This window comes from Lactuca sativa, chromosome 4 (genome assembly GCF_002870075.4).
Source record: "Lactuca sativa cultivar Salinas chromosome 4, Lsat_Salinas_v11, whole genome shotgun sequence".
Classification (NCBI taxonomy): domain Eukaryota; kingdom Viridiplantae; phylum Streptophyta; class Magnoliopsida; order Asterales; family Asteraceae; genus Lactuca; species Lactuca sativa.
The window spans coordinates 372,754,993-372,775,446 of NC_056626.2; the positions used below are offsets into that span (position 1 = coordinate 372,754,993).

General features: G+C 30.2%; 1 protein-coding gene across 1 annotated transcript; it reads right to left on the reverse strand.

Moving 5' to 3' along the window:
* Positions 1 to 1,390: 1,390 nt before the first annotated feature.
* On the reverse strand, positions 1,391 to 3,496 carry LOC128133726 (protein FAR1-RELATED SEQUENCE 5-like). The gene is made up of 6 exons (XM_052771255.1): positions 3,204 to 3,496; positions 3,039 to 3,090; positions 2,895 to 2,957; positions 2,317 to 2,743; positions 1,784 to 1,995; positions 1,391 to 1,672 (listed from the first exon to the last, which is right to left on the reverse strand). The coding sequence occupies exons 1-6, from the start codon at positions 3,494 to 3,496 to the stop codon at positions 1,391 to 1,393; spliced, it is 1,329 nt and encodes a 442-aa protein (XP_052627215.1).
* Between the last annotated feature and the right edge of the window lie 16,958 nt (positions 3,497 to 20,454).

The window sequence follows — 20,454 nt, forward strand, 5'->3', positions numbered from 1 at the left end:
ACAACTTCGCTTATTTCTGTTAGTTTTTTATATTTAAATATTTTCAAAGTTTATTTATGTTTATTCATAAATGAATACGAATATGATATCTTCATTTATGATTAAATTAGGAGTAATATGTCAGTATAACAAAGTGTTGGATTAGTGTCTAAGTCCATAACTATTTTGGTATGTACTTGACCCGATGGTGCATGGTCCTTTTGGGTTGCCTTCACCGAAGCAACTTGATAGGATGAATTATGGAGAGAAATGATTAAATATGATTTATTAATATATTATGGGAATAATATATTAAAGGAGAAATCATATTGTTTAATTAATATTAGTCAATAATTAATTGGTAATTAGTTTTGTGACTAAAAGAGATTAATTAAACTTAAGGGACTAGAATTGTAATTATAAGATAATTGCAATTTGGGCCATGGATTGTCTTAAATCAAGAGATGGACGAATTCTTATGGGAAGCCCATAAGGAAATCGTCCATGGGCTTGATTAAAGGAGTCTATGGGTTGCTTAGGGCTTAAGCATCCAAATTAGGGTTTCCTTGTTAGATAACCCTAATAGCCTCACTATATATAGAACCCTTAAGGCTCAAAAACGTGGGGAACTTCTTTTCTAGGGTTAGAACACGTTTTGGGCAGCATCCATCCTCTCTCCTCTTCATCCTCTTGCTTATGGTGTTTGTGAACCATTAGAGGAGTGACACTTGTGACTCTAAGCCTTCCAAAGTCAATTCAAATGAGGAATTGGGATTGTTATTGCTACATAACAATCAAGGTAATATCTTAAACCTAATTATATGTTAATATTGATTTCCATATGCTAGAATTAGGGTTTATAGTCTTGGATTCACAGCATGTACAATAGAGAAACCTAGATCCAAGCATTAGGGTTTGTATGAGCACATAGGATGTCTTATGACCAAAACCCATCACAAAGTTCATATATGAATATAACAAATTTCATATATGAATATAACTAACTTATTAGTAGAAACAAGTTTGCTTACTTATGTCATTTTTTTATATTCAAATATTTTCAAAATTTATTTTTATTTATTCATAAATGAATACGAATATGATATATTCATTTATGAATAAGTTCAAAGTAATATGTTAGTATAACAAAGTTCAGATATTAACATAAAAAAGTTCATATATGAATATTACTTATTTATTAGTATAACAAATTTCGCATATTTATATTCATTTATAAATAATTCACAATATCAATATAACTTATTTTATAGTAATTTAAAAAACAAATATCAACATATCAATTTACCATATCAATATAAATGTGTATTATTCATACATGAATATTATTGTTTATTGTTTTTATCTGCATATATTCATAAATGAATAAAAAAAATCCCTAACTGTCTTTTGCTTATTTAGCAGCTCTAACTCTTTCTGGACATGTACGTAAATTGTGTGGAACTCGCTTTCCACATCCTGAACACATTCTATGTTCTTTTTTAGAATTTTCATATGCTACTTCACCTGCACTTGGAATTCTTTTCTTGATTCCAGAACCTTTATTGCTTTGAACTTCAGGAACATGAATATTAATCTCTTCTGGAATAGGAATAGTAACACCCAAAAGCTTGCATACGACTTCACCATCTGTCTTGCTTTTCAATCCAGGAGAAATATAATCACTCTCAAATTCCTTCAACAACATTTGTTGTTTCTCAGCAAACTAAACTAATCTCCTTTTGTCATCTCTTACAATATCCAAACATGATTCAAAACTATAATATGAATCATTGACTAGCTTTACATTCTCACAATCACCTGAATCGGATTGAACAGAACTAAAACGATAATTTCTTGATATCACATCCTTTCTCCATCTCTTCAAAATGTACCTTTCAGGAATTTCTTTAACACCACATCTCATCGTTATTGTAAAAGCATGTCTGCATAAAACACCCATACACTTAAAATGTTCACAACTGCAATTTATTTCTTTCTCTTCAGCTTTTATTTCAACTTGATACAAAAACAAAATTTACACATTTACATTCATATAAGACTACTCATATCAACACTCATATATATTCATATATTCATATAATATTCATATATGAATATTGATATTCATATATGAATATTATCATATTCATATATGAATATTATTACATTTTTCATAAAAAACAAGTAAAATTACCTTAAATTCATTTTTAAAATCATTTTTACTGTTGTTGTGCTGCACAATGTAAACTTCCCAACCATCTTCAATACCAACATATGAGTACGTACAGAAAAAACATGCTTTATATATTTCTTTTTGCACCTCTTAAAATAATGTACTTGTATAAACCTTTGATGCTTGCAGTTCTATTTCTCGAGGTGTTTGCATTTTATATGATGCTTTCTTTGATGCCCTATCAAGCTCTCGTTGAGTATTCCTTTGCTTTTGAATGGCAGTGTCGTAATTCATCATGAAATTCAAAAGTAAGTTCCCACTTTTTGAATATGTATTAAAGAATGAAATCATACTCTCTGACCTTGATGTAGTCTTCATCAAACCACACATTGGAATATCACTAAAATATCCAGGTATCCATGAATCACGTATTGTAAACATGTCTTTAAACCATCTTGTGTCTTCAAGATTGAATTCCTTCATAAGCAAACCCCACTTCGCCTCAAAAACATCAGGTTTCATATTAATGTCCCAAACAAGCTTCGAAAACCTTTTTCTAAAGTCTGTGTTTGTAAATAAATCATCTGATATCTAATAAGTAATAATAAGTAAAATAACAATCAATATTCATAAATGAATATACTAATAAGTAATATATTTGAAATATATTAAAATAATACCCTTTTTTCAACTTTTTCATTATATGCCACATACATAATCGGTGATTTGAATTACGAAACACATTCTCAACAACTTGTTTTATTGCAGCATCTTGATCAGTTAAAACAAGTGTTGGTTCTTTCCCCTAAGTTTTAAGAAATGCTTTAAGCAACCAAGAGTAAGACTCAATGCTTTCATTGCTTAGCAACCCAGATCCAACAGTAACCGATTTTTTATGATGGTCAATAGCAGTAAACGGAACAAAAACCATTCGATACCTAACACACAAAAAAAAAGGTTCATTAGAGTCAATTTTTGATGTATTAATAAGTGAATATAAAAATATTCATATATGAATAAGCTATAAACAAAAGTAGATAAAATAACTTACTTGTTTGTTCGGAAAGTCGCATCAAACGAGATAACATCACCAAATTCAGCATAATATGCCTTCCCCATTTCATCATCCCAAAACATACAGTCCAAAACATCATCTTGACAATTAAACTCAAATGAGTAATTTGGATAGTGAGCTCGACGGTCATTCATTGTGTTTACTATCATGTGGGCATCTTTATAACCAATAACCCTGTTGATATCTCTCCTTAAATTTTTATAGTCAACTACTTTGGGCTTTACAAACTCATACCCACCTCTCAGACTTGCCCTCAACTTATGAGCCATAGTTGGACCTATTTTTGATATGGAAGCACGCACAATAAACTCTTTTCTGAATATGACATTTGTCTCGCCTTTTTTAAATTGCTTCTCTTCTCAAGTGGATGGTTGTGAAGTTCATCAAATTGAAAAACATTATAATCTGGAGTTCCATACACAGATTCAAATATAATCTTTGCTTGACAACCAATAGCTCTTGAATTTGAATTTCGTTTCCTCCTAACACCACTTGTACCTAATGTGTCACAAGATTTCTTTTTCTGTTTACCACCACGATTACATATAACATGTTTCTTCTTTATAATCTTGTTATCAAATCATGACTGTGTGCTCAGTCTAACATCAAAACCACCAATTTCAGCATACTCAGAATACATTTTGATAGCCAACTTTAATGATTTGAAGATTAAACCCTTAAAAGGAATAAGTTGAACAGGTACATCTGGCTTATAGACATGTTCTCCAATTATATCATCAAAATATTGTGCATCATGTACTGAACTTGAAGATTCACCACCTAAAATAATAATGCATGAATAAAACAATAATATATATGAATACATAAAACTCATATAAATAAAACAAAAAACATTCATATATGAATAAAACATTCATATATGAATACATAAAATTCATGAGGATTCAAAATATATAAAATAAAACATAACTTATTCATATATGAATAAAACGAAAAAAATAATAAATTCGAAATTACAATTAATACACGCTTATTCATAATATGAATAAGACAACAATTTATTCATTTTAACATATTCATATGTAAATAAAACATAACTTATTCATATATGAATAAAACGAAAAAAATAATAAATTCAAAATTACAATTATCACACGTTTATTCATATATGAATAAGACAACAATTTATTCATATTAACATATTCATATGTAAATAAATGATAATCAATAAAATTGAAAACAACAAAATAATTCAATAACTGATACCTTCAAAAAATGAGTTCTCAACATCTTTTTCTTCACTCTCACTCATAGAAGAATACAAATCATCATCAATAACACTAGAATTCGACATAATACACCAAATGATCTATATAAATAAACAAAAACAATCTTAATATCGAATATATCGAATATATCTCACAAAAAAAGTCGTAAATATGAAAACCTGGTTAATTTCGAATATATCTCACCTCAACGTACAAAATATCTGAAATAAACTTAAATCATATATGATCATATGATGTAATTAAGCAATCTCTCTCAATATAGAACGTAAAAACTATAACGATATAACTGATGAAATAAATATCTCAAACTACTTAACAAAAATCCGATGAAATAACTCCAATACATATTCGAAACTTGATAATCTTGATAATGAACTCCGATGAAACAACTCCAAAAGGAATATAATAAGCGTAATTCAAAATAAATTATAAAAAACAATAATTTTGATAATGAACTCCGATCTATCCGATTGAAACGATATACATACCTGATCAAATCGGAAACTCAAAACGAAGTAGAAAACTGAAACACAGATGCGAAACTTCACGATTAATTGAATGAAAACGTATATTTGCTAACGAGTTACATAAATAACTCCGATCTATCCGATTCAAACGATATACATACCCGATCAAATCGGAAGCTGATAAAGAAGTAGCAAACTGAAACACAGATGCAAAACTTCACGATTAATGGAATGAAAACATATAATTGCTAACGAGTTATATAAAGAAAATAATCTTGATAATGAATTCCTCATATCCGATTCAAACGATATAAAGATATCATCAAATTGGAACCTGATAACACGAACAGGTAAGTTCTATGTAAAAAAGTTGCTAATTTACAAAGATATCCTTAATGAAAATGGACACGTGTATTTTTTTTAATTTGAACATGTTAGATAAATGATTGGCTGAGAATGAATCCCCCATTCTCAATCTTTTTTATTTTCTCAATTGAACACCTCTCTCTCTCTCTCTCTCTCTCTCTCTCTCTTTCTATATATATATATATATATATATATATATATATATATATATATATATATATATATATATATATATATATATATATATATATATATATATATATATATATATATATATATATATATATATACTATTTCTTCTATTGAGCTTGCTTTTAAAAGTAAACGATTGAAGTTAATTTGCGTCTAAAGTTTACATGCATTTTTTTAATGCATATGTTTTTTTTTTTTTTTACTGTTTTTCATGTTTTTTTACAGAAGCAAAATATTATTCTTTCATTTGTAATGACTTTGCATCATCTTTAGGTAACTGATTGAGATTTGTTGATCGATTAAATTTCTCTTTAATTGTTTTTAAATTTATATCATTATAATGAGTTGCTTTCAAAGTATGTAACTATTGCTTATATTCACCGTAACTGTTGCTTATGTGCACAGTAGATGTGCATTGGTTCAATGCATAGATGTATTGGTTCAATGCATATGTTTTTATATTTTTTTAAAACAATATAAATGGAAAATTTTGTATTTATATAATTTTTAGATGTTACACTTTATGGTTTATAACAAAAATAAAATTGATATAGATAAATAACAGATTTCATTTAGTCGTTTGATATATATATATATATATATATATATATATATATATATATATATATATATATATATATATATATATATATATATATATATATATATATATATATATATACTAGGTGTGAGACCCATGTATTACATGAGTTTATTTAAAATAAAATTTAAATATAAAATTCTAAACATTTAAAAAGTTTGAATCTATAAGAAAAATGAAAAAAAAATATTGAATTATAAAAATTCAAGTGTTTTTTTTTCTCTTTTAAATTTATAGAAATAATTTAGATAAATAATTAAAAGAAATTAATAAAACTTTAACTTGATAATTTTGAAATTAGAAGGAAAGTTCATAAATAAAATTGATATGCATTTATTATTATATTTAACATTATGTGGTATTTAATAAAATGGAAAAACAATAAAATGACATATGGAATAAAAATTAATTTAAAATTACCACAAAATTACATGTGGCAAAATGAATGAGAATGTGACATGTGGCAAAAAGATATATATATATATATATATATATATATATATATATATATATATATATATATATATATATATATATATATTTACTAACTTATAAAAGAAATCATACTATTTGTATAAATAGATCCAATAAAATTATATTATTTTTTTATGACGTTCAACTCTCTAAGCGTAAAGTACAACTAATCATGAATAAAATGATATTAAATTTTAATCTGATTACCTTTGAAATCTTATCTCTTCCAAAAATTTGATCTGATCTCTTATCCAATTAAAATAAAACAAATAATCCATTATATAGGCCCTTTTATTTGTAATTTTTTAAGTTTTATTTATTATTTATGCCCTCTGATCGAAATTGACCAGTCAGTTGTAAAATCAAATACTTTGTTTAATATTAAGAAAAAAATATCTATGTATGATTTATGACTAATAGAAAATTAGTATTCCATTTGTTATTCATGTTCCATGAAATATGATTGTATTCATTTTATTATTTTTTCGGTTTAAAACTTTAGATAGTAAAGTGGATAGTAGGATATATCTGTTTAGATTTATCTGTATCAAGCAAACCAGGTTGTTAAGATTAACTTTGATTCTCCATTTTATTAACTTTATCAATACCAATAAAGGTATAAGCAAGTCACTTCGTATGGATGTGTCCTGGTTTCTAAAATGAAGGACTATAAACGCACATTACACACCAAAATATTTATTTTCTTTTGTATTGGGAGGGTTACATTTATTTGTTGCCGTAAAACCGATCGATAACAATATGCATATGTTTTGTGTTACTTGAAATCTAACATGTTTCCGTATAGAACTTATTGCCGAATGAGAAACTATTTTTCGCCGCCGCTTTGCGCGGGTCTACGGCTAGTATATATATATATATATATATATATATATATATATATATATATATATATATATATATATATATATATATATATATATATATATATATATATATAGGTTCAGGTTCATTTGAGACCATTCTAATTTTGTGAGATCGTGGGATCAAATCTAAAAATAATTTTAAAATGCAAATTAAATGGAAAAATCCAAAAATTCTTTTTTTAAATATTATTTTCGGAACTTGAAACAACTAAAAAATAATAAAAAAAATCCCGTTTTTTTTTTTTTTTTTTTTTAAAAATACGTGAAATATTCTAATAGAATATTACACTGTACATATTCTAAAAAATAATTTTAAAATGCAAAATAAATGGAAAAATCTAAAAATTCTTTTTTTTTTTAAATATTATTTTAGGAGCTTGAATTAACTAAAAAAAATCCTGTTTTTTTTTTTTGAAAATACGTGAAATATTGTAATAGAATATTACACTGTACATATTCTAAAAAATAATTTTAAAATGCAAAATAAATGAAAAAAATCCAAAAATTCTTTTTTTAAATATTATTTTCGGAACTTGAATTAACTAAAAAAATAATAAGTAAATAAATAAAGTATGTTTCACGGTTTCATAATACTAGACCGTATCATATATATATATATATATATATATATATATATATATATATATATATATATATATATATATATATATATATATATATATATATATATATATATATATATATATATATATATATATATATATATATATATATATATATATATATATATATATATATATGAAACTTCTTTGAGAATGTATCATGGTGGTCATTCTTTTTTGTACTAACTTATGGTTTTGAAACGAGTAATCAGCTTATTTGTGACTCTTGGAGGTTGTAATGAATTACTCTGTTAAATATTCAAACTTCCTTTAGTTAAATCGATCTTTCGACATTATTTTTTACAATATTGGAGAGGATATTGTACTCATAGTGTGTAACATGTGTATATATTCTATTTATAGTTGCATTAGTTCAATGTACGACGCATTGGTTTACTTTAAATTAGTAAATATGATTTGGTAATTGATTTAAGCATATGTCACATTTTATAATTACCTAATTAGTATCTTATATGTAATTAGCAAGTTTCTTAATGTCAAATGCATAATATGCATGATTGAACATTAAAGTTATAATTTTTTTTTAAGTAAGGTTTGATTCATATTTTTTACATGGTCTATTAATCTCAAATGCATAGTGCACAACTGTCTCATCCCCAGTCGACGGCAGAAACGCCGGTGTGAGCGACATCTATGAATATCACAGTCAAAGCATACACGAACAATACAAAAAACCTAAGGTACCAATATTCAACATTATCAAATATATTACATCAATACAAATATTGTTACAAATCTTCATCGATGCAAATAGTGGCGAAATATATATTTAATACCAAATGAGGATGCCATAATACTTGCGCATGAATCCCCTTTGTCTTATTTTCGTAAGAATACATGTATTAAGACACGTCAACAAGTTCTTGGACACCAAAAACTTTTTTGAATCATAAAGTATAATTTCCATAAAATGGTTTTGAATATCAACAAGAGATCAAACTAAACCCTTTTGAATGTATCAAAATAATCAGTTTCACCAAAAATGATTTCATGCAAAAATAAAGGGTTTTTATGAATAATTTATTAATTATTAGATTATAAATTATGAACAGTCGTATTGTAATATTAATTAAGTGTTATGTGACTTAATCTGGTTATGACACTTATCTTTCTGAGTCTCAACTATCCCACTAAATACACTTTCTTTCAATTTTTATAGGTGAAAAAAAAAACCGCGTATAAATTCTTTTTTCAAATCTATACGACAACAAAAAGAATCGACGGTCTATAAGTAGCTCATAACCGAACTTTGACACGAAACCTCTGCACCAACACTACAAAAGGGCATGTTGAAAGTCCACATCAATGCTTTATCAATGTCGTGGAGTAAGTAGAGCATGAATGTTAGCGCCCAAATCGACTCGTTAGACGATGTTTGTAGCTAGTAACCGTTGGCAGGATGTCTATTCGTATAAATCTATACAATCGATCTTATATCTTTTGTTCTTCGTTCCATGTGGATTAACGATTATAACATAGTGGGTTTTTACTAAGATTTATAGTCTTAGTTTAGAAATGAACACCAATTCATATAGGAAAACACATGTATATTGGATTCTAACAATATGTCTAAGCATCTCAGTCCTAAACTTTCCATTATAATTTACTTGAAAATTATAATTCTTGTTGTTTAGGAATAAGTATTGATTTAGCTCTTTTAATATTTGGGATTTACAAGACTTATCATATTTTAGAATTTTATTGTTTATCGTGATAAAATTTGGGCAACATAACAGTTGCCTTTATAACAATTTCCAAATTTCAACCAACATGAAACCAACAATTTCCATAAAACCAAGAACTTACATAATTAATAAGATGCATAATTTTAGGGTAAAACAATTCTTGAATCTGGAAATTAATTACACCATCATATGTAACCCTTTTTGTAATTTAGTAAAAATAATTTGTATTTTTTATAATAAATAGACAAATGTAGTAAATTGTTTTTAAGTTCATAAGTTTATATAATATATATAAAAAAATTGAATTTTGATACTTCAACTAATAATCATATATTTTTTCAAACTTTGTTTTTCAACCATTTTAGGTAACATACTTTTATATTGCACATAATTATAACGAATATCATTTTTGGTCATATATAATTTCTTTTTATACATTCTTAACATGTTTATATATATATATATATATATATATATATATATATATATATATATATATATATATATATATATATATAACAATCTACTTATGATCTTTTGAATTTTCTTGAACATATATAATCATATTTACCTAACAAGGTATAGATATCTCATAATTTAGCATTATACTTATACTTAGGTGAATATTTGGTGATATGTAGACTTTTATATAACCATTTTACAAGATTTTAATCAATAACCAAGTTTGATGCATTTTAGTGTATAAAAACTTTTAAATCATTAAAAATTCAACAAATACACATGTATTCTCCCCCAAACTCAAAAATTATAAGCGAGAGACCATAGACCCTAGACGTGTGAGTTTGATTGATTTGAGAAAACAGATTACGGGGTCACAAACTCGACTTTTTTCGAACGTGATGTGTCACACCCCAAAACCAAGAACGGCGGAAACGTTCTAGGGCGGAGGACGTCATGTACAGTATCACAACAATGAAAAGTAGTAAACAAGCAACAACATCATCCATTGCATTAATAGTATAATTATTATACAATTGTGTTTTGTCAAATTCTGATATACACTAAAGCATAAATCAAAATGAAAGATGTGTCTTGATCGAGCACCATCTTCCTGAACCTTGCATCGGTACCTGTCTATGATGACCCGAGGATACAAGTTATTTTGAAAGAGAGTATCAGCTTTAAAGCTGGTGAGATCATAAGTATTTTAGTGGCTTAATTTGTATGTAAGAATTTGTAAGTTTATGAACTGTAAGTATAAAAATGTTTGTAAAACAACTGTAAACGTTTGAAAAACTCTAGAAGTCCCTATGATTCCTACTATTATATAAGGGTGTCTTCTACCAAGACCTAACTGTTCTCAATGTAGTCTTCTACCAAGACTTGTTCTAAATGTTCGTTTCATGTAAAAGTGTGTAATTTTCCCAAGTGTAACTATCATTAACAAAATATAGTTTTTTTACATTTATAGTTTAAGTGAAAAGATCACTAAATATATGTACAGGGAAAATTAAGGTAGTACTAAAATGTAGTGCTATAAGAACTATTGCTGTACTAACTACCTTAAACCGGATTTATATTAAGGCATCATGTGATTAATTGTACCATACTATTGACTGGTAACAACGACATAAGAATGGTCGTAAACAGAAATGACGTTTGGCACCCGCAGACCTGCAGGTCCGGCTGTAGCTAGCAGCAAGGTGTAGGATAGTCAATCTAGTATAGATCTATACGCAAACTCACGCTCTCCCTTCAAGAGACTCTGGCTACAACTCGGGCCATGACATTTAAGTCATGCTCCGATTCATATCACAATTATTAACGTATTCATGTATATGTAATGTAATGAACTGTTCTAGCTGTAATGTACGTGCTCTCTACCTAGCAAGTATAGTAATGTACTGTAATGTTCTAGTATCGTTGTATATGTTCTCTTTCTAGTATAGTTGTATATGTTCTCTTTCTAGTATAGTTGTATATGTTCTCTTTCTAGTATGTACTGACTCATGAATGAACTGACTCATTGTATGATATCGCGTTCTAGTAATGGTTCTAGTATCTTCCTAAACTACCCATATGGTAGTTTACTAGTAATCAAACTTGGACGTATGAACATGGATGTATACCCTTGCTACCAAAGGGCATTGGATGAACTGGAAGGACCTTTTATGACTATATATGTACACATGATATATAACTAATATTTAAACGACCTTCGGACGAGTACCCGATATCCTATCAGACCACATCCAAATCGAGGAAAAGGAAACAAGGTGGATAGCCTTCCTAAGTCTTTTAAACATTACTTATATAACTATACATATAGAGGCATTCAATTTATAATATAAAAACATAAAATAAGTTTTGTAAAACCTTTGAACATAATTATTATCTAAGAAAAGATCGACTTGATGCCGATCTATAAAACGGTTTGAAGGCATGGGTTTGATAAAACAATTTAGTTTAACAAAACATTTGTTTGAAACACAATTGTAAATAAGTTTGAAATAAAACATACAGGGTAAAATGTACAGTGTAATAAGGAGTTTTAAAACATATAAAATGTTTATGAAAATCATTTGAGGGAAACTATTTGGTAAAATGGCTAATGAGTAGTAAATCATATAAACGCTGCTTATTAATCACATGTGATTGATATAATAAGTAGCATGATTCTAATTGTATCCCCCCATAAAACATTTAAAAATAGTTAAAACATTGATTAAGGGGTATGAACTCACCTGTTGTGGGTGATACAGATGAATTGAAGAGGTAGGACCGCTAGGTGTCAAGTGAAGTCTTGAACACACTCTATGATCCTAGTTAACATATAATTTCACATATATGTAACAAATTAGTCTATAAACAACTAATAAACAAGTCAAGACACCCTAGGACATGCTAAACACCTTTATCAAGTGTTATTAGCCTGTAGCATTGCATCTAAGTGTTTGTAGGGGAAACTATTGTGTGTAGGGCTCAAGGAAAACTCCATAAGGGAGTTCACTACCCTAAAGACACTACTAAATGAGTTTACAGTCGTAAACTCATGAGTTTACGGCTGTGAACTCATACTTATGTGTCCAATTGATGTTTGATGCTCTATAAGGCCATAATAAGCATTTCTACTTAATGGCTTGGTCTATGGAAGAGTTTAAGGCATAATACAACTCCTTTTTGGAGTTTACGGCCCTGGGATCATATCCCTTGGAGATTACGGTCGTAATCTCCATTGGGAGGATGTTTATGGAGTTTTCAAGTCCTTCATTGCACTAGGAATAAAACTAGGCTTTTGTACTAGGCTTTAGAAGAGTTTATGGCACCATTTGGCACCATTTTATGGAGTTCACGGCCCTAGAACCTTTTGGGCCGTGAACACCTTACTCTTGGTGTTCTAAGGGTATTTGCTAGCCCCAAACACACTAGGTTACTTGTCCTAATTAGTCTCTTGGCTTAAGGAGGATTTTTAGGGCATTTTGGCACTTAAACATGGAGTTCACGGCCCAAGAACTTCCTTGGCCGTGAACTCAGTTTCATCCTTGTTTCTAATTGATTTTGGTGTCCTAAACATGCAATGGTGGCTTCTAGTTTGAGTTCTAAGGCTTTGAGGGTCATTGGGACACTTTTGGCCCTTAAAATGGAGTTTACTCCCCAAGTGTTCTTGGGCGGTAAACTCCCAAATCTTGGGGTTTTGGCATGATTTTGATGTTATAAACTACAATCTAAGCTATATAATATAACTAGATAGAAGTACTCACGATTTGGGATAAAAACCCGAAGATCCGTGAGAGAGAATTTGGCTTTTCTCTAGTTGGAAATGTAACTAATGAACTATTTTGGTTCAGATTTCTATATATAGTCCTGAGATTTTTTGGCAGAAAATATTTTTATTCCCGGAATGAACTCTACTATCCTAGAGTATTGGAATAAGAGTGTTGCACATAACCCTAGTGCATCCACTCTCCTGATATCTCCTTAAGTGTAAATCCTGAAAAACTGCCAAACTTATACCCGAAGTTTGGAATTTCACTGTAACTATTCTAACTTCTATTGGATTTATATGGTTTGTTCAGAATGGAAATTTCAGGTTGTCACATGATGCTTTATAGATGATTTAAACACACAAAATGGAAAACAAACATGTTAGGGACATAGGAAATCAGATTTTGACTCAGATAGTCCATCAGAGCAGCTCGCCGGAGCTCCATGTGTCCTCGGCCACGGTTGTGCGTGATGTCGGTTGGTGGCATTTTCTAGCCGATTTTCGATGGAAAAAGGGGTGTGATCAATAGTAGATTGTTTTTCAAATCAAGTGGGTCGATGAGAAACAATTTCGGGGGTCAAATCAATCGATGAAAAAGAGGGTTGTCAGTGGGTTTACTCACCGGTTTTCTTCTGTTTCCAAGTCTCCAACGATATTGTTTCTGTTGGATTAGGTGTCTAAGCCCATAACTGTAATTAATATTTACTTGAACTGATAGAAGCACAAGTCTTTTTGGGTTGACTTCACTCTTGCAACTTGACAGGATGACTTTTGGAAAGGAGTTGAATTTATTATTTGGAATAATAAATTTATATAAATGATTTATTAATATGTTATGAAAATAATATATTAATTGAAAATCATGTTGGTTAATTAATATTTAATCAACAATGGATTAAATGGATTAATTAAAAGTAGAGGGGTTGTTTTGCAAATCATTGATAGCTGTGAAACTGGGCTCTTGGACTCCTTAGATGGGAGTGGACGGAAATTATAGGGTGTCCCTATAAATTTTTTCGTCAAATGCCTTATAATGAAAAGTCCATGGGTTGTTTAGGCCTTAAGCAAAGAATTACTGTTTCCACATGTAAACCCTAGCTTTGGGACTAAGCAACCACAAGTATATAAGGAGCCTAACCCTTATGGTTTTTTGGCCCCCAATGATTTTGATGGGTATTATACAAACAATCATATGTGTGCATGCAACCCTATAGTTGGATCTATGTTATCACTATTAGTTATATAACTTTATGAACACAAAAAGAAACCTGGCATGCTACTACTATTTTTGAAATCCACATAGAAGAATAGAATACCTACCTTTTGTTATTACATAGTAATAACAACTAGTTCCTTGAATCTCCTTAGCTTTGAAAGCAAGTACCACAAGTGTAGTACCTCTAATGGCTCACAAACACCAACAGAAAGAGGATGACTTAGGAGAAGAGGAGAGGCACCCAAAAACGTCTAGAAACCCTAAGGAAACTCTTGGCCACGTTTTTGGTGCTCTAAGGGTCCTTAAATAGTGAGGCTATTAGGGTTATCAAACAAGGAAACCCTAATTTGACTGCTTAGGCCCTAAGCAGCCCATGGACTCCGTCCTTAGAGGCCTTGGACGGTTTCTAATGGGTTTCCCCACAAAATTCGTCCACCCCTCTAATATGGAGTCCATTAGCCCAATATTCAACTATCACACAATTGACAATTCTAGTCCCCTTTATTTAATTAATGTCTTTTAGCCACAAAATTAATTCTTATTAATTCTTGACTATTATTAATTAAACAACATGATTTCTCTTTTAATATATTATTCATATAATATATCAATAAATCATAATTAATCCTCTTTCTCCATAAATCATCCTATCTAGTTACTTTGGTGAAGGCAACCCAAAAGGACCATGCACAATCGGGTCAAGTACATACCAAAATAGTTATGGACTTTGACACTAGTCCAACAGTCTCCCACTTGGATAAGTCTAATAACTATTTTGAGTATGACTTCAGATCCTAATTAGCAATCGTAGCTTTCAAAAGCCCCTGTCAACTCTGATCTTATCAGAAGCGTGTCCTTTAGATAATGGATCATATAATCCTCCATTCTTAAGATATCGTATAGACATAAGACATGAATTTTAATCATTCTCTCTATACTGTTTCCCGACTTCCGATTTATGAAGACTGACAACAAACTACAATTGAAAACATCAACTTAGTCTCGGCTTGGCCAAGCGCTTAGGTGTCATCACTAAATCATCAAGGGGCCCACATATATCGCTTTTATCCCACTTTAGGTAAAAGGAATGGATAAACTTCGACTCAATGCTCGCTTGCACTCACTCACTAAATCACACACAACAATATGTTTTATAACACCAAGTTACTGGTGTGTTTACGTATTATCAATGTGAAACCGACTCGCAAGATACAACTCACATACCTCCGTTTCAAGAATATAAGATATTATCGTCTCACCAATCTCTTGTGATCAAATCCATGAAGCGATCCAAGTGAGCGTGGGTTTAATCCAATACTCTAATCTTATTAAAGCACTCATGAACTTTGCAACAAACTTGTGCTATGTCTAAACTCTTCAGATAATCTACAGACTCTTCATGACAGTCTTCCTTCATATCAACTTCCAACGTATGACCGACTGTGGAGGTTCGAATAACCCAGTTATTCTGGAAGTCAAAACATGCAAACTGAAACACAACAATAATACTTAATCCTATATGGCCCCAAACTTGTGGGAGTAAATAAAACAGTTTTGTTTAAACACCATATTGATTACTCATTATTCATCATTTATTGTTTCAGAAAATCAACTTATTACTCAAATTACAACAATAGTTGTCCCATGCACAAAGCATGCACACTATGTTTCCTATGGTCCTTACTTTGTGAAATAGATCAATTGACAACTTTCCAATGATGCTCATTTCACAATTCCCAATTTTATCATTAGTGTTAGAACACAAGGTTCTTGCAATTATTAGAATATGCTAGATTCTAACATTTTATCCAACGATCCTTTCGCAAAGTCATAGCACAAAAGTCACCAAGACTTGGCGAATGAAATTACAAAGTACTCTATCGAAATTGTTACAAGACAATTCCATAGACATGAAGTCTCGCATTCAGAGTACATTCCTTTGAACATTCTTCTTGCATAAAATTTTCTAATCTAGACATAGACTCTCAATATCCAACTCCCAATATGGAAACATATCCATATTTTCCGTATGACAACTCATTCTTAATAGAATCTTATCTATTCATAATAATGTCGATATGGTCCATCCAATACCATACTTCCAACTACTCACAAGCGACTAATCCTCAGGGAACTTTGGATCGTCCCTTGATACTTGTTTAATTATTTTTGTCAAAACCGATTCTAGTCCTTTTTCCCTCGTAATGCGCTAAACATTTGGAAAATTTTAGAATAGTTAAATATTATAACATTTTCAATCGTTCATATACCCGAAGCGTATGGGACACGATGCATAATGTCTTACATAAGGATATGATACTTTATCAATCTTTTGCCATAATATTTTATGTGTCACGTTCTCAGAATTAGAACTACGAAGAGGGATACCGTAATCATAATCGAAATTTGAGAACACACTATGTATCCTTTGACTATATTTATTAAAATTTCTCAATCTAAGCTTTAGATTTTGAAACGAAGCATAATATTCTCTCCCTTAATTATAGCAAAACAACATTTTCTACCCACGCAACTTTGCAAATTGAATCTTTGTTTTTTCTATAATTAATATTACTAACTTGTAATACTTGCCATAATAGTCATACAAGCATAACACTTATGCTCCCGCTATCAGGATGATTATTATCATATAAGCATAACACTTATGCTACCACTAGCTTTGACATGTATTCAGAAAACAGCTGAACTTCCAGAAAACATTGCCTATTGAATTTCTAAAGTTCATATTTCTAATACCAGATGCTTCAATAAGCATTTATCTAAGCTTCTTAAACTTATACACCTTTGCCTTAGATAGCTCATATGTGTGTCTAAACAATTCAGAACTTATATATATAAGTCCCAAATGTTAGACTAATTGCCAAATCTCTCAATTCGAACTATGGAAAGGGATGTCGTAACCATAATCGAATTTTAGAATATAATTTTCACAATTGCTATCTTCTTAAAATCTCTCTCAATGAAAGCATCCCCTCTCAGTCATTTTCATGAAGGAGGGAACCTTATGACACTTAGATTTTATGGTGTATGTGTTCCTATTCATGTGAATTTGCCAAAACCAAGTTTGCGACAAATCTAAACTCATATAGACTGAACTTTCTTAATTTTGATTTCTTGCCTTGTGATAACACGAGTGCCCACCATGTATTCCAAGTAGTTTAGCAACTTATCCTTACATATCAATGTACTTTCCATCGATCAAGATACTTTGTCTGTATGCATCAAAATGAGAACTCATAGAACTCACATGCATAATTAACTCAATTGGAATGGCACAGAAACAAAATAATGTCAACATGATTGGTTGTAAACCTCAAGTCGTGTGCTAGTGATGATCGATAAGGTTTATTCTTGATTTGTTCTTGAAACATTTTCAAGATCATTAAAACTCCCACTGATCTCTTGACATATATGATTCTCTTGTCAGAAAACTTTTCTAGACAAAACAAATATTCAAGAGTTAGTGTAGTTTTTATCAAGACAAAACACTTCACATAATTGGTCCTAGTTGGTCTTTGTCTTATCCAAGACAACACAACTTACCAATTTCAAATGTGCAAGAATAAGAAAACTTTTCCAAATTCCACATTTGTTGAGTGTTATAAACCTTATTAAGACTTGTCACTCAATTCACAACCTTGGAGTATATATAACTCTAAGACTTGATATTAGAATGAAGTACGATTGACTTCTTGATTCAACCATTTCCATAATTCTCGATTCCTCTTCTTAGACATACAAATGCATTAAGACTCGCTTAGAGGATCAATTGAGATATGGTTCCTAATCATTAAGACTTATCATAAAAGGTACTCTCCCTTCTTCTTAGAATAGAGAAACTTTTATCTTTCTGCCTACTTGATTCTTCTTTATTCGTTATGCTATTCATTGAAACTCTTTCAATCAATTCATAATTACACTTAATCTTATAGGTATAATCATATTTACTAACCTTTTAGTAAATCATGTCGAATATCGTATCTCTATTTGTGGTGGATTTGATCAACGCACAACCTAGTGTACTCGATCTCCTAGTCCTTCACTTGACACTTTGTCAAAGAATTAGTATAATTTCCAAATATGAAAGTTTTCATTCATCACGCAACCAAGTTGTATGATTCCAAGTTTCTGTCCAATTGAAACTTGGGCGATGAGAAACTCTCCCTATTTTGGTAAATTCTTGACATCTCCACAAATAACATAATTAAGAATCAAATCCATTATTGCTAATAACAGAAACCTTCAAACATCAATTTTTCATACACGCCATTGCAAGGATAAATAAATAAGATAAAATCAAATTTTATTTTATTGCGGAAAAATTTGTCCTTACAATGCAATTCAATTGAAAAACTATGTTATTACATATTTCTTAGCAATCTATTCTAACTCCAAGTAGTAGCTCAAGAATCTAATATTCAAGCAATGTGATCGAAATCCATTTCTTCACGATTAGATTCAGCTCACTTCTTCCCTTAAGCTTCCTCTCTTTTCTTCGATCCTACAAAACATCAAAATGTAATATTATCACATCATGTATTAAGAATCTAGAATAAGAACTTAAAAGAGTTAGTTAATGGATTTTACCTGAAGTAGAGCCATACGTCTTGACCCTCCCATCTCTTAGATCTCTCAAGTAAATAGGGCAGCTTCGTCTCCAATGCCCCTTCTTTTGGCAATAAAAGCAAATGGACTCTTTTGGAATGGCACAAGGAACTATCTAAGAGTTTACCTTTTCTGGATTTCCATTTTCACCATTTTCAATGTCCATTGAAGTTTGGGAGTTTGATTCACTAGACAAATTTGCTTGACTAGCACGCCAAATCATTGCTGATTCATCAACTATAAGCAAATAGGTGAGATCAATGAGGGTCACGTCATGATCCATAATATAGTACTCCCTAACGAACTCATTATATGATTCAGGAAGCGACTGAAGAACCCAATCAACAACCAACTCACCTGAAATCTCGACACCCAACATCCTTAACCTATCAATGTGTGACTTCATCTCTAAGACGTGTGCAGACACAAGTTTCCCATCTTCGTGTTTACTTGCCAAAAGGGTTTGAGTGATCTTGAACTTTTCAAGCCTTTGAACTTGTGGGTTAAGGAGAATAATTGGAGGAGGTGGAGGAAGTGAAGCATGATTTCTTGTTCCTCGATCATATCGTGGAACATCATCTTCATTTAGAAAACTTGTTTAATGGAATTTGGGAAGACCATGATTGTCATAACTAGACATCTACAAAACAGGAGAAAAAAATTCAAGTTAAGTTGATTAGAATCCTTGATGTAACACCCAAATGAAACATCGAGGCTAGGATCCAACACAATACTTTACAACCTAGAAGAGGGATGTCCTAATCTAGTTGCAGAATATTTGAAGGTAGGTAAATGACGATTTACCAATTTCCACCATGAAAAATGAAAAGGAAATTTAAGTTTTAAATGTATTGAAAACTCCTAGATCTTTTGAGATCCATTGAACTTTTCAATGACATGTTTAAATCTCGATATGCCTCTCGATTTGTGACTGGGATGCCGAGGATCACAAAACAGGGTGTGAATAACCATGCAAATGTACATGGTGCCCCCAATGTTACAGTCGCCTATTCGATGTGCCAGTTAACCACACACGCTCCACTGAACTATGACAAACATCGAGTCACCCTTTGTCACCTTTGCATAGAACTTAAT